At 39.5% G+C, this 14,449-nt stretch overlaps 1 protein-coding gene across 1 annotated transcript in view; it reads right to left on the bottom strand.

The window, feature by feature from the left end:
• The window catches only part of sh3gl3a (SH3-domain GRB2-like 3a), a 50,676-nt gene extending 40,265 nt beyond the window's left edge, over positions 1–10,411 (bottom strand). The window contains exon 1 of the mRNA XM_028585432.1: positions 10,227–10,411. Coding sequence (XP_028441233.1) covers positions 10,227–10,271 — 45 coding nt within the window. The 5' untranslated portion in view covers positions 10,272–10,411. The remainder of the gene's footprint in view (positions 1–10,226) is intronic.
• Between the last annotated feature and the right edge of the window lie 4,038 nt (positions 10,412–14,449).

Here is a 14,449-nt window from a genome sequence, read left to right as displayed (position 1 = left end):
AGTTGACAACACTTACCACAGTTGTCCATCTTTTGTTCATCCTTTGTCATATTTTTAATTATAGCACAGCTATTTTGATAAAGCAACAAGTATTTTTTTAAGCATGAGTGCCAGACATTCTCTAGCTCCAGTGTCTCATGTGTGAGGAATTGCCGGAATTTTCTCCGTTTTCTATTGTTACTAACCTGAATATGTTTGGGTTTTGGACTGCTGGCTGGACAAATAAGACATCTTAAAGGTCCCATGACATGACAATTTCCCTTTATGAGGTTTTTTAACAATAATATGAGTTCCCCCAGCCTGCCTACGGTCCCCCAGTGACTAGAAATGACGATAGGTGTAAACCGAGCCCTGGGTCTCCTGCTCTGCCTTTGAGAAAATGAAAGCTCAGATGGGCCGATCTGGAATCTTGCTCCTTATGAGGTCATAAGGAGGGGTATTAATAGAACACATTGCTGTATGCACCGGCGGGGTACGAATAGCATCCATTTCTAATTGCACCAGGGTACGAATAGCATACACTGCTAATTGTACCAGGGGTGCAAATAGCCTCACGCTAATCAAAATTAGGTAGTTAAAACGAAACCCATGTTTGTAGACATTTAGAAAACGGGTCAAGTTTGGGGGTTAAGATGTCAACTTGGTCTCTGGTAAAAAGGTGGTGGTCATTTCTTTCGGGTATTTTCTAACATTTCAAACACTAAAAGATTGATTGGTGAATCCAAAAACTACCCAACAGATTAACACATAATGAAAATAGTTGAAGTAGTTGCAGCCCTAACTTAAAGTCCCCGCCCACATAAAACAGCCGAAGTTTCCTGGATTCTCTCAGCCAACCAGTGTTGACTTAGAGGGCGAGTAACAATGCACATTTCAAAAAATTAGCGTTGGTTTATCTAAAAGAGCCAGCGATATATTCCCCCTACGTTCCCCTTGCTCCTTTTTCCAATAACAGTGGAGGAAAAAAAAAATCAGATATGGTTGAAATAAACAGGAAGCGACAGTGCTTCCCTTCCCAATTATCTATTGCTGATTCAGAGAGATTTATACATCTTTCAGCCCCGGTCTCTACTTTTCCCCTTCAGGAAGCAGGTGAAAATACCAAACAGTATTTTCGACATAGATGACAAAGGATACACGTAGTTCTAAAAACTGATATTTTTATGTTTTGCTTCTTATTTTTGTTTTTTTGCAGTGGGTGATTAAGTGTGATTGGGACAGTCTGGTTGTTATTTTCAGAAAGTTTCTCCCTGTGTTTCCAGTAGCAGGAAACCACTGCGGGTGAGGTCAATGTTAGAAAAGCTCTGAATTGTTTTACAGTCGGGGCTTTGGCTGCTCATCGCTGCATGGCTCAGGGAGATCAAAGGTACCAGGAAAAAAAATAATAATCAGGTAGAAAATACTGTACACATTTATATGTGAAATCACTGCCCACAAAAGGAAAGACCTTCGATTATTTTCACTGTTGATTAATCTGTCGAGTATTTTCTGGATGAATGGATTAGTTGTTTGGTCTCTAAAATGAAGACGACATCCTCAAATGTCTTGTTTTGTCCACAACTCAAAGATATTCAGTTCACTGTCACAGAGGAGACAAGAAACTACAAAATATTCACATTTTACAAGCTGACATCAGACATTTTTTTTTCATTCAAAAATGACAAAAGGGATCAATCGATTATCAAAATAGTTGGCAACTTATCGGTTGATCGACTAATCTTTGCAGCTCTTTTTCGTTTCACAAGTGAGAGTGGAGAACGTCCCTGTGTTAGAGACCTGCCCTCCATGCTATCTCCTGAAAACAGGGCTGTGAGAGAGAGACTGCATGTCTACTTCAATGTACAATCGCACCGATCAAAGTGTGGAGGGGGAATCACACACCGCAACCACGCAGAGCACAGACCGACACACAAACAGGAAGTAGCAGCTTGACATTTAGCTCACACAGGAGTGACTTTGCGAGATGAATAATGACATCCATATTCTCCTGCGTATAAGCCCAGATGGCCAATATGAGGTTTCCTCTCTGCTGGGAGGCAACAGGAGATACTGATACTGATACTCTGCATCAGATAATATATATGTCTGATGCTTGGCCTGATCCATGATTCACCTAGATGCTGCTCTAAGGTCATTACCAATGCCAGCACTCTCTACGCAGATAACTGATAGTATTTAGTCTGGGAATTTCTATATCCAACAAGACATTAGCTGTGTTGGTAAACCGTTCCCTATATAGTGCACTATATAGTGTGTTCGCCATGTTGTAGTGGTGTTCCAATTCTCCGCGGTTAATTTAATTCACTATACAGTGTTTCCCAAACATAGGTTCACCTTGGGCGCACCACCCAGTAGGGGTTACGTTGCGCAATATAATATTGAGGGGTGCAAGATATATCGACTCGATATATCGTTTTTAAAACATTGAATATTCGATACAGAGTCCCGATCCAAAACTTTGCTTAGATAACAGAGCTGCACAAGTTTTTTTTGTTGACAAAAATAACTAATACACATACTAATCTAATACTAATACATTTAACTTAGTGAAGCTAGAATTTTTGTAAAACTAGGGTTGGGTATTGTTTGGTTGTTTTCCGATATCGGTGCCAAAACGATACTTTTAAAACGGTGCCGGTACCTAAATGGTGCCTGAACCGATACTTAAAAATAGGGTAATAGGGAATAGGGTATTTTACAATAACTTTGAATGCACCACGAGGCTTACTAGTTTCAAGTGAACCGTCTGTGTTGTTTTTTTTCCGACAAAGGCAGCTGCGCACTGCTTAAAATCCCGCTGTTGGAATCCTCTACAGTGAAATAATGACACCCTTCACACCGTTTAGCTGTCAGCATTTTAACCGTGTTTAATCCAGCTGCTAGCTAACAGTAGGCTAACGTTACCTGCTGTCGAGTGAAGTGTTAACTAGCGTCACATGCAGCGATGCTCCTGTTGCCTCTAACAGTTTCAGAGCATCAGAGAGCAGCGCAAAAATAAAATCAACTTCTACTTTCGAATTGTGTAGGATTTACTGATGTGAATGATTGGAGTAAGGTGATCGGGGTGATTGACAATACCCGATCAGCTAAAAAAAATATCGGCTCCGATGCGATACATCCCAATCCGATCAGGACATCCCTACTTCCATCAATAAAACTCAACACTTCCTGCACACATGTTTAACATTATAAGCTTTCCAGGGGCTCAAAGTGCAAAATCCCTCACTTTCTTGGCAGGCTTTTATTTTTAAATATCTGCAGGAACTGTGTACTTTCACTATCGGCAACTCTACAGCAATAAAAACCTATTAGAAGCGATGCAAACATAAATAGCAGTTCTGAAAGTGAAAGCAGCAGAGCGGTGAGTATGACATGACTCTGTTGTACCGATAGACTAGTGCGGTGGAAATTTACATTATGCTGAATTTATCACGTGAATAGAGTTAATTCCACAATCATATAAGGATTCTTTTTTTAAAATATGGCGTGAACCGTCCGACGCACAACGGAGTGGTATAGAGCCTCTGACGCCCTATGACACATTTTTATGGACACCCTGCAGCCAATCAGAATCGAGTATTCACCCAGACCATGGTATAATATTTAATACTATTCAAACAGAATCATGTCAAATTGTATTTTTGGGGTTATAGTGGTTCCTGTATTCTTATTTCTGTTGATGCTAATGTTCATGCCTATAGTTTTCTATTGAAGGGGACATAACAACCCTGTTTTTAATGTAAAGCATTTTGGGTTTTCTTGTAATGAAAGGCACTATAAAAATAAATGTCATTCCCCCCTCTCTCTCTTGTTGAGATGTTTCAAAGAAGGCATGTCTTCATCGGTCCTGTGGAAATAAAGGCCTAAAATGCCCCTAAAAATAAAATTAGATAAAAAATTGCCACTGAAGTTGTAAATTCTACATGGTCTGTCTGGATGGCTACAGTCACACATAGGGAGCTGGAATCATTAGGTGACTAATTATCATGTCATGTTTGTATCCGATAAGACAGGCCCTGGCCTGTTAGCCTGCCAGGGTTGACCAACAGCAAGGTGTGAAAAAGAAATTGAACGTGCAGAATTTTATATTTAACTAAAAAAAACAGCTCTCGGGAAAATAAAGCTTTGTTTTTCACAGGGACAGGCTAATCAGAGCTACTTAAAAGGTAACTATATGCTAGGTAATAAACCCAGTTGCTGAGGAGTTAGCTAGTTACACAGTAAGTCTAATGAAACTCTCCCCTCTCCCTGCCCCCACAATGCATCAGCGCTAGATACAAAGGTGAGTGTGTATCTCGGTTACGATCAGAACAATGTTTCAAAGAAGGCATCAGGATTGATTACATGTCATGTGGTAATGTTAAAGAAATTACTGTCAGCTTGATGTATATCCTCATCAAAACTGAAATTTAATATATATATAGTATAGTATTTACTATACCGATTTAAAATATCGGTATAGTATTGGACTCAAGAATCCAGTAACGATCAGGCTATAAAAGCTGAAGCTATACTTTTTAAGAAAGTTAAAAAAAGAAGAAAAAAAAGAAAGGTACTAAACAACAGTTGGAGACATTAAAAAACAGCTTGTTTATTACTAAGGCCATATGGTTAAAATTAAATGATTTCATAATAATGTAATAACTATAACAATAACTTATTTCACTAGTAAATTGCTGTTGAACGACAAAAACAACCACCAGATGGGAAAAGGAACTTTAACAGCAACTACGAATGCAACACGAGGCTGTAGTTTCCCAGCTTCATTGAATGTACCGTCTGTGTTGTTTTTCCGACAACGGCAGCTGCAGACTGTTATATCCATGGATGTATTAAGAGAACGGTTATATCTCGGTGTTGGAATCCTCTACTGTGAAACAGTCAAACTTCACACCGTTTAGCATTAGCTTTTAGCATTTTAACCGTAATCCAGCTACTAGCTAGCGGTAGGCTAACGTAAGATGCTCTCAAGTATAGCGTTAACTAGCGTTACGTGCAGCCGTGTTTGTGTTGCCTGTATCGTCTGTCTCAGAGCATCAGAGAGAAGACAGACATATCAGTGGCACCAGATTAAGAAGATTTTTACAAGTAAATGTTCCAATCAATGATCCAGGCAGCACATTTTCATCTCCCTCCTTCATTTTACAGTCGAATGGTGGCTAGAACGGCTCAAACGGTCAAAGGTCAATATGGAATGGATTAATCTGCATTATTTTTTTTAACGCATTATTTTTTTTCAGATTAATTAATCGAAATTAATTTATTAATAGTTATTTTGACAGCCCTAATAAAAATATTTATTATAGTCCCTTTAAGACTTGTATGGCACCCAGCTCAAGACAAGGCTATATTACACTGTCTAATTTAGCGAAAATGAACTTGAAATAGCTGCCGATGTTTCGGTACTAGCATGTCATCAGACTGAGAAGCCATCTTGTTTTCTCTGTTTGCACCAATCACCAACTTCCACATAAAATAAGGCTACATAACTTAACATTCATTCACATTTCCGTTACTGTAGGGGTGTGAATCTCCACTGGTCTCACGTTTCAATTCCGATTACCCTGTCAACGATTCAAATCGATTCGATATCGCGATGCGTCACCTCCTCAATATTATTATATATTGCTACACATGGTTTTCATTAACAAATTCAAGCAGTCAGATATATGAACTTCCCTTTTTTTTATTGTATCTGCTCTTAAAAAAGACACTTCCTGAATGTAGCAGAGTCTGAACACGGCAGGCAACAGACAAAAGGCAACAATAACAAAAAACAGCGATGATAATAACAAAACTGAAACCTAGCTTAAAGCGCTACACAACAAACAATCCCACCTCAACCTGAAACACAATACTTTGTTGTCGGGTGGCGGAACCCCTGTATGCCCGATGGCCAAATGCATCAGCAGGCGACATGTAGGGAGCACCTAACAAATAAACAATGAGCCTGTGAGGGGAAACCCCATGCCAAACTCCAGTTTAACCCAATTCCTTTCCACCTGGCTCGCTTACTTTACCCACAAAGGTTCCTAACGAATTTAAACAGAGCTTAAAACATTTCTCAATCATTAAAAGCCACTGCTCATTCAGATGAACAGATGATCCATCAGGCAGCATTTGATTCCATTAACATGTTATCTAAATGTTGGAACTGGTTCACAGTTACTCCCAGCTGCCCACCATGGTTATATACCAAGTAATTTTGGTGGCAGGAGGCTGTGGGAATAACATGCCAATTGGTAACGTTAAAGTTCATTTCAGAGTAATGGATGCATGCCCAGATTTTTAGGGGTGCAAGATATATCGACTCAATATTGTTATCGCAATATCACGTTGCGCAATATTTTACCTAGGGGTGCAAGATATATCGACTCAATATCATTATCGCAATATTACGTTGCGCAATATTTTACCTAGGGGTGCAAGATATATCGACTCAATATCGTTATCGCAATATATCGAAAGTGACGCAAAAACTATGCAATATTTTGTTTATTTTGTGGAGCGCTGCGTCCCGTCCGTTGGCTGTGTGGCTTAGTTGTGTTGGATTTAGAGCTCGCTTGAAACGCTATAATGATCAGGTTTCACTGGCCAGTTACCGTGCCACTTGCACATGGTAGTGCAACGTCAGCGCACGGGTCCACTATGTGACAAACCCTATGGAGCGTACCACGTGAAGTGTGTGCATATTTCGACAGAGTGACAGTGTAAGTGAAGAAATAGATAGAGGCAACAAGACGGAACGAATCAGAGAACAGAAAGAAAAGTTGTGTCCTGTTCTCTTTATTTATGTATTTTATACTGTACAACCAGTAAAACATGTCCTGTTCTGTACATGGTACATGGTCCTTATTTATTTATTTGTGTTGTACAAGTCCAATATGACCGTCAGTTGAAATAAACCTTGTGTTGTAAGACAACTTGTATAATTTGTTATGAATCTATTTAGATGCATTTTCCCGTAACTTTTCATATTTTACATATGTTTAAAAATATCGAAATTAACATCGATATCGCAATATTCATAATGGATATCGCAATATCACATTGAGTCAATATCGTGCAACTCTACCCAGATTACAGCATATTAACAACCTCCGTGTGAAATTGTTGTTATAAGAAGGCCTGTTTGGGTCCATATCATTCCTCCTGTCTTTAAAATTACGTTAGCATAATGAGGGTCCCTAAATGTGAACCAAAGCATTGACAACATTGTAAGTGTACAAAGTGTACAGTGTACGGACAGTTTATTAAAAAGATAGATTATAAAGACAGTCGCGTTCATGTTTACTTGCGGGAGCCAGTCATGACTAGTCGAAAAACGAGCGCCGTGCAAATGAGTCTGAGATTCCCATAATGTCTATGAAGATTCCACGTTGCACGGCGTTCGACTAGTCATGACTGGTTTCCAAGATGGCTCCCGGAAGTAAACATGAACGCGACTGTCTTCATAATCTATCTTTTTAATAAACTATCTGTACACTTACAATGTTGTCAATGCTTCGGTTCACATTTAGGGACCCTAATTATGCTAATGTTAAGGTGTGGTGATATTTCAAGCCTTTTTAGTGGTATTAAATAACGATTTAATTTGAGTGTCCCCATGCCCCAAATACTAGCATTCTAAGCTAACCAGCGGTCCGCGGTAGCCTCGTCAAAGCTCCAAACTCATTCGATTAGCATGAAAACATGTCCCAGAGAGCGACAGAGTAGGTACACATCAGTTAATAACCCCTAGGTTCGTTTTGCGCCGGAATTGTCCTTTAATTTACACGGCGTTGCAGACAGACGTGACGTGAGTTGGATTATTGCTATCAGTAGAGGTTTTTGGCACGGGCGACATTGCGCCATGTTTTCATGACACATGGGGGGCAGCATGAGCACTTTAAAAAAAAAAAAAGAACAGTGATTTAATAGTGATAAAGGAATAGTGCACTCCCAGGCCGGTGGGCAGTTGAATCCGCGCTAACGGCTCCTATAGTGGTCTTTGCTCCAGTCTGGCACTGGACACCCTGCGATGCCACCCTGCGATGCCACCCAGCTCTGCGGCTCGGCGCTATTTAGGATTCACAAGGAGGAGCGACGAATGCATGGGATATATGTGTGTGTGTGTGTGTCCTACCAAAGCAGAAAATTAGCTCCACACATAGTTCATTACAGGCTAAGTCTTACAGTAAATATATTTTGACTATCCATTGAAATATTCACATTTTACATGAAAAAAGTTACTCTCAGATGTGTCCAGTTTGGGACGTCGCATAGCATTACTGTATGTGCTAGGGTACATTTTCACATAATTTATATACAAGTGGACACCTGAGTATTACCCCCATATTGATATAAATACACCCAAAACATGCTTTTAGGGATATTGTAGTCAAATATAGTGATTGTGATGTCATAATGCAGCAACAAAGTAATCTGTATTTTCTGTCTTTAAAAAACTACTAATCGATTCAAGGTTAAGGCTGGTGATAGTCTGTATTTTTTAATCAATAAATCCCACTAAAGACCCAACCCACAGCCTGATAAATCTTCTTCCTCCAAAAACACATCAATGAACAACATCTTGTTAAAAACACATCAATGAACAGCATGTTGTTAGGAAATGATTAGCTAGTAGTACACAGGTCATACTGTACATACTACAAGTAGCTACAGTGTATGTAAATATGTAAGTCAAGGTGCATTCATTTACTACAAATTGTTTTAAGACTGACTTGAAAAATTTAAAATAAATTCTTTAACCCCCAGGCCGCCAACACACATCCTATACGCATGTTAAAGATTGACGTTTTCAGTAGAAATAAATGGACTTAGGAATGTTGGAAAGTATTAAAGGAACACGCCGACTTATTGGGACTTTAGCTTATTCACCGTTTTTATTGGGGGGGGGGCTCGAAGGGGGTCTCGCCCAGGGTGTAATTCAATGTTGAACCGCCACTGATTGCTATTCTGCAGAAGACAGCTCCGCTACTTTTGATTCCTGCATTACGATTCGTAAAAAAAAAAGGCAGTCAAAACAGACCCTTGGATAGTAAGAAGACATATGCTGTGATAGGGGTGGGCGATCTATCAATATTATATCGATATCGTGATATGAGACTAGATATCGTCTTAGATTTTGGATATCGTAATATCGTGATATGACATCAGTGTCTTTTCCTGGTTTTAAAGGCTGCATTACAGTGAAGTGATGGACTTTTCTGAACTTACCGGTCTGTTCTAGCTGTTCTATTATTAATGATTATTTATCTGAAATTTAAAAAGTGTGAAGATATTTTGCGAGAGCACCAACTGTCAACTCTAGAATATATCGTCGCAATATCGATATCGAGGTATTTGGTCAAGAATATCGTGACATCTGATTTTCTCTATATCGCCCAGCCCTATGCTGTGACATCTGGACAAAACATAATGCTCACTAGCTTAATAGAATCCTAACATCTAGCTAGTGTAATACCCTCGTTCCATAGTAAAATAAGGCTTAAGCACACATGTAACGTTAAAGACTCAGAATCGGTTATCTCCCCTATAGAGATAACGTCACGCCAAACTACGGCAGAAAATGTAAAGTTTTAAGCTAGGTAAAATATTAAGTTTTTTTTTTTAATATTCGATAAACAAAGATTTAATATATATATATATATATATATATATATATATATATATATATATATATATATATATATATATATATATATATATATATGTTTACAGCTTTTCCTGACAGTATGATATCACCTTTTTCCGCCACTGATACTAGCTTGGAAACAACGGCAACAGGATCTAACATTTGAAATTGTATCAAAGTGTTGCCAGGTGAATAATTTATACGTCAATAACATTGCCGAAATATCCATGAGATTTGAGTTTTTCGTAAACGCTCTTAAATTACCCCTAACAACGCATGTGTGTTTGTCTATATGCGAGAATACGTTTAAATTTCGGATTTTTCAACGGAGTTTGGTGTGACGTTGTCTTCGTACAAAACGAAATTATCTGAATAAAAAGTAACGGTACACAGAGATAGCTTAAAATGCCTCGAAACAGTGTCTGTTTTTGCGCCACTATCCACCACAGTCACATGTAAGAATATAAAGTTTGCTACTTTTAATGTTTTCTAATCACCTGAAAGCCCGATTCCGTTTACCCGTTAGCAGCAAACATGGTCCACATCTAATGCAATTGTTATGAACGAGCAATAACAGGCGGCTCCATACCTGACTGGCTTTGTGGAACTGTTTCTTCAGTCCGGCCACAGACATCTTCGATAGACGTGTTAAGGCTTCACCTCTGGAGAAAATGTTCCGTTAAACACTGAATAAAACTGGTAAAATGTACGTTGAAGACAGAGCCAGCCAGGCGAATCCACAACACTACACTCATCAGTCACTACCGTTCAAGATTGCAGCAAGACCTGGAGTGAGTCAAGCTCATACAGCGAAGGCCGACTTAACCGGAAGTTGTTTTGTTGTCAAAAGTGTCAATTTTTAAATCTTTTTCTCACCGCGATTTGACGTTTTATTTATTTACTTTTATTGCCTTTCATGCAAAATGAACAACGTAAATAGTGTCCATAAGGGAGAATTTTTTACTGTCACAACTTAAGTTTCAGTATTCTTAAGACAATGGATTTAGTTGTGTGACAAAAACAACAATTTTGTATTCATCTCAGACGGTTGAATTCTTAAAGTATGTTGGAATTTTTCATCACATATGTCCTCCATTAAATAACTAGTCAGGGCATCCACTTTAGAAAACGTTCTTGAAACCTTTCTGAGAAGTCAAATAACCTAGAGACTCGATCTGATCAACAGGAGCCTACTCCAAAAGAAACCTTGAATGCCTTGATAGAAAGTCCAAAGGCCTTTTATCGTTTTTATCGTATGAACATACACATATATGGGCTACAAAGCCTTGGTGTGTTAAATATCTTCTTAGTCTTCTCTTATAAAATGTTTTGATTCTTTAGCCTAATTTATCAAGTGTAAGAGGAAGGCCTATAGCCTACGTATTCCTCATTCCACTGCAGAACAGCCTATTATCTTTCACTGCCAGTTAAGACCATCTGTGTTGTGAGACATTTGTCAGTTACGGTTTTATTTTGAAAGGGAAAACCCGAAATGGGATCGACGTGATCTTGCTTGACTTGTTGAGTGGCGGACGGTTGCGGAGGAGGAGAGTTTCCTGAATCGCAGAGATGTGGCAACATCTTGAAGCCCATTGGCTGACAGCCGCTCGTGCGGAGGAAACCGCGGCAGAGAGAAATGATGACTTCCAAGGCATCAGAAATATCTTGACAACCAACTGATTGCAATAGGCCTAAATTACATGATTAAGCGACCTTTAATAAATTTGCTGCTAACAGAACCGTTTTATATATATATATATATAATATTATATATTATGGCAAGCCATTTTAAAGGTCCCATGGCATGAAAACTTTACTTTATGAGTTTTTTTGAGCTTTCAAACAAGCAAAGTATTCTCTTCCTCAATAGCTACAGACACAGAAATGGCACATCCTAAGGAATTCTTCATTCTTACTAGTACAAAGAACGTCACGGTTCCCATTCATGTGTATGGGGCTTTCAATTTCAGATATCCACAACGTCATTCTTCCTATTCAGAATGAACATTCCCAATATCTGCAATAGAATTATTACTAGGAAGAACTCCCATTTCAGATATCTACAATACAATTGTTACTAGTCAAAACTCTAATTTCAGATATCCAAAATCAAACAAACATTCCAGATATCTATATTGTAAATTTTACTATCCAAAATACATTGTGACTAGTAAAAATGTAATTACGGGGGCGCTGCTGAGCAAAATTGATGTAGGACGTGTGTTGAGCGTCTCCCGCAGATTTCGATTTATTATTTATCGGCACATTTTGTAAAAGGTCTTTTGAAATAGATATCCGAGTGAATTCCGTCCTTTCTGGTATTCAGTTTGGGGGCGAGTTATAATGTCTGGAAGAAACCCCAAAGCTCGTGGTACAGCCCAGCAACAGAGGCCTGGCCCGCAGGTGTTGCCCTCGGCTGCAGGTACTTTGTCTCCGCCCCGCGGCTCGGCCTCGCCTGGGCCCGATACCCAAGCTAATAAAACAGAGGCCTTGAAGCTAGAACTGTTAGAATGTCTGAGACAGGACATTGCAGAGATTTTTAAAACAGAACTCCGAGCAGCACTGGGGGATGACCTGTCTACAATCAGAGCTGACCTACAAATCCGCGAAAAGACAGCTCGCGAATGACAAAGCTGCTTCGGATGCCAAGGACATTGTTGAGCTGAAGTGCAAGACGCGCTGAAGCTGGGACAAAGAGCCGCTGCTAGACCGGGCACACAGATCTGCCCAGCCTGAAGCAGTTGGACCCGAGTTGGTCAAAAAAGTGCCTTGGATAAAAGCAAGGAGACGTAATACGTCTCCATAACAGTAGGCGGCACTAATCTGTATTGTTGCCCAAAAAATTAACCCGGCAGCTGATTGGACGAACGCGTCACGTGGGTCTGTTTTCTCTGGAAATTCAAAGACAGACTTTCATGGCGGCTTGTTCAGAATACCATCTCATATTGTACTAAAATAGTTCACCAGTGTTTCTGAAAACATTTTAAGCGAGAAATAGGCCATTTGCTGAATCTGTCTTCAATTCAGAATACCATCTCATATTGTACTAAAATAGTTCACCAGTGTTTCTGAAAACATTTTAAGCGAGAAATAGGCCATGCAGTTGCTGAATCTGTCTTCATTTCAGCTCGACAAAGGTCAGTTTAGAAGATTTGCGTTTGAGAGACTCTAGTCACGCTTCATTCCGCTCCCCATTTCCGGGTTAGCACTCTACCAATCAGATGGGTCATTTGAGTCCGCCTGCCGGCAGTGCCCACCCCGCCGATTATACAATATCAAATCAGCCAAAATGAAGGACGACGGCCCCTTGGACAGACAATGGCACGGAACACACCGAGCAGACTCGAGTCACTGACCTCGCCAGACTGTCCAACGGCCGATTATTGGCTTGGTGTGTCAGGGCCTTTAGGCCATGTGGACCCATCATCCAGTGGCTATTTCTTATACTCTACAGTAATAGATGTTTATACTTTACTGTAATAGATTTTATTTTTATTTTCTTAATTTTTTATACTCTAATAGATTTTATTTTGGCTTACATGTATTTGGTGTAATATTTACAGCATTTCAGTTTTCAGCCACAGTTTGAAAATAAGAATCAATGGAATCAATCAAATTTGCATCAAGGCATTTCTGATTCTATATTTTGTTGTCCACTGTGTAATGGTTGATTGGAAGAGCTCATACACTTGTTTGCAAGTTGTGTTGTTTGAAGGCAAAATTTGCTTCTGTTGCATATTTTAAATGTCTTGGCACGGTTGGAGCCTTTTGCAAACAAAATGTGTAATTTTGACCATGAGTGCCACCGTTTCGGCTTGTGTGTTAACTGTTTTGAAAATGTGGAGTTTGACTTGACTGCTGTGTCAAAGCAATCAAGAAAAACCGTAACACTTGTCAGTGGAGAGTGGCCAGACTCTCTGTACAAATGAAATGTACCAGAGTCTAGTAGGACCAGGTTAAAAGCCTATGTCAAGAAGATAAACATTGGGCGATGCTTCCATCTTTATTATAAGGTTTTTTTTCCCGCTACACATAGGGTGAATTGAAATTATGGTGTGATAAGGTAGTCCGGCCTAATATTTAGTCTATAATATAAGTTAAGCTACAGTGAGCGGAGTGTTCATACTTCCTCTCAGATAATTAAATTAGGCCTAGTTAGCAAACTAACCCAATTCACATCCTGTAACTTTTAGGTCAATCTGCTATGTCTGACTCTGTGGAATATCTCTTGGGTTTAGCGCAGGTGATTCTCTGAGTTGCTGTCACAGTTTTTGTGGCAACATGTTTTTTCCTGTTTCCTGCACTGCTGTTTCCCTTTTGGAGACTTTGTTTTGGTGCATGTGGGTATATGTGATTATTTGTATGTGTCTGTGTGAGGGAGGTTGGGTGGTTGGGTGGGTGGGTGGGTGGGTGGGGGCGTTTCACTCTGGCTTTTTGGTTCTCTTATTTACTCTTAAATGTGTTCTGCTAGTTTGAATACTAGCACCCTTAATGTAGGCACGCCAACTCGTTTTCTCACTTGGAGTATAGGTGGTATGGGCAATCCTGTTACAAGATCCAAGGTTTTTAGTCATCTGAAGCGGCTTAATGCTGACATTTTGTTTTTGCAGGAGACCCATTTTAGACTTAAGGATCATCATATGCTCCGATCTCCCTGGACAGGTCAGATTCACCACTCCAATTTTAACTCCAAAGCCAGAGGAGTTGCTATTTGAATTGGTAAAAAAGTTCAATTTCTATCTATTGAGGTAATTGCAGATAAAAATGGCAGATATCTTATGGTTGCGGGCACATTAATGCAGACTAAGGTGT

This window comes from Perca flavescens, chromosome 1 (genome assembly GCF_004354835.1).
Source record: "Perca flavescens isolate YP-PL-M2 chromosome 1, PFLA_1.0, whole genome shotgun sequence".
NCBI lineage: Eukaryota > Metazoa > Chordata > Actinopteri > Perciformes > Percidae > Perca > Perca flavescens.
The sequence above is the reverse complement of the archived record's forward strand: the minus strand, read 5'-3'. Positions and strand labels throughout refer to the sequence as shown.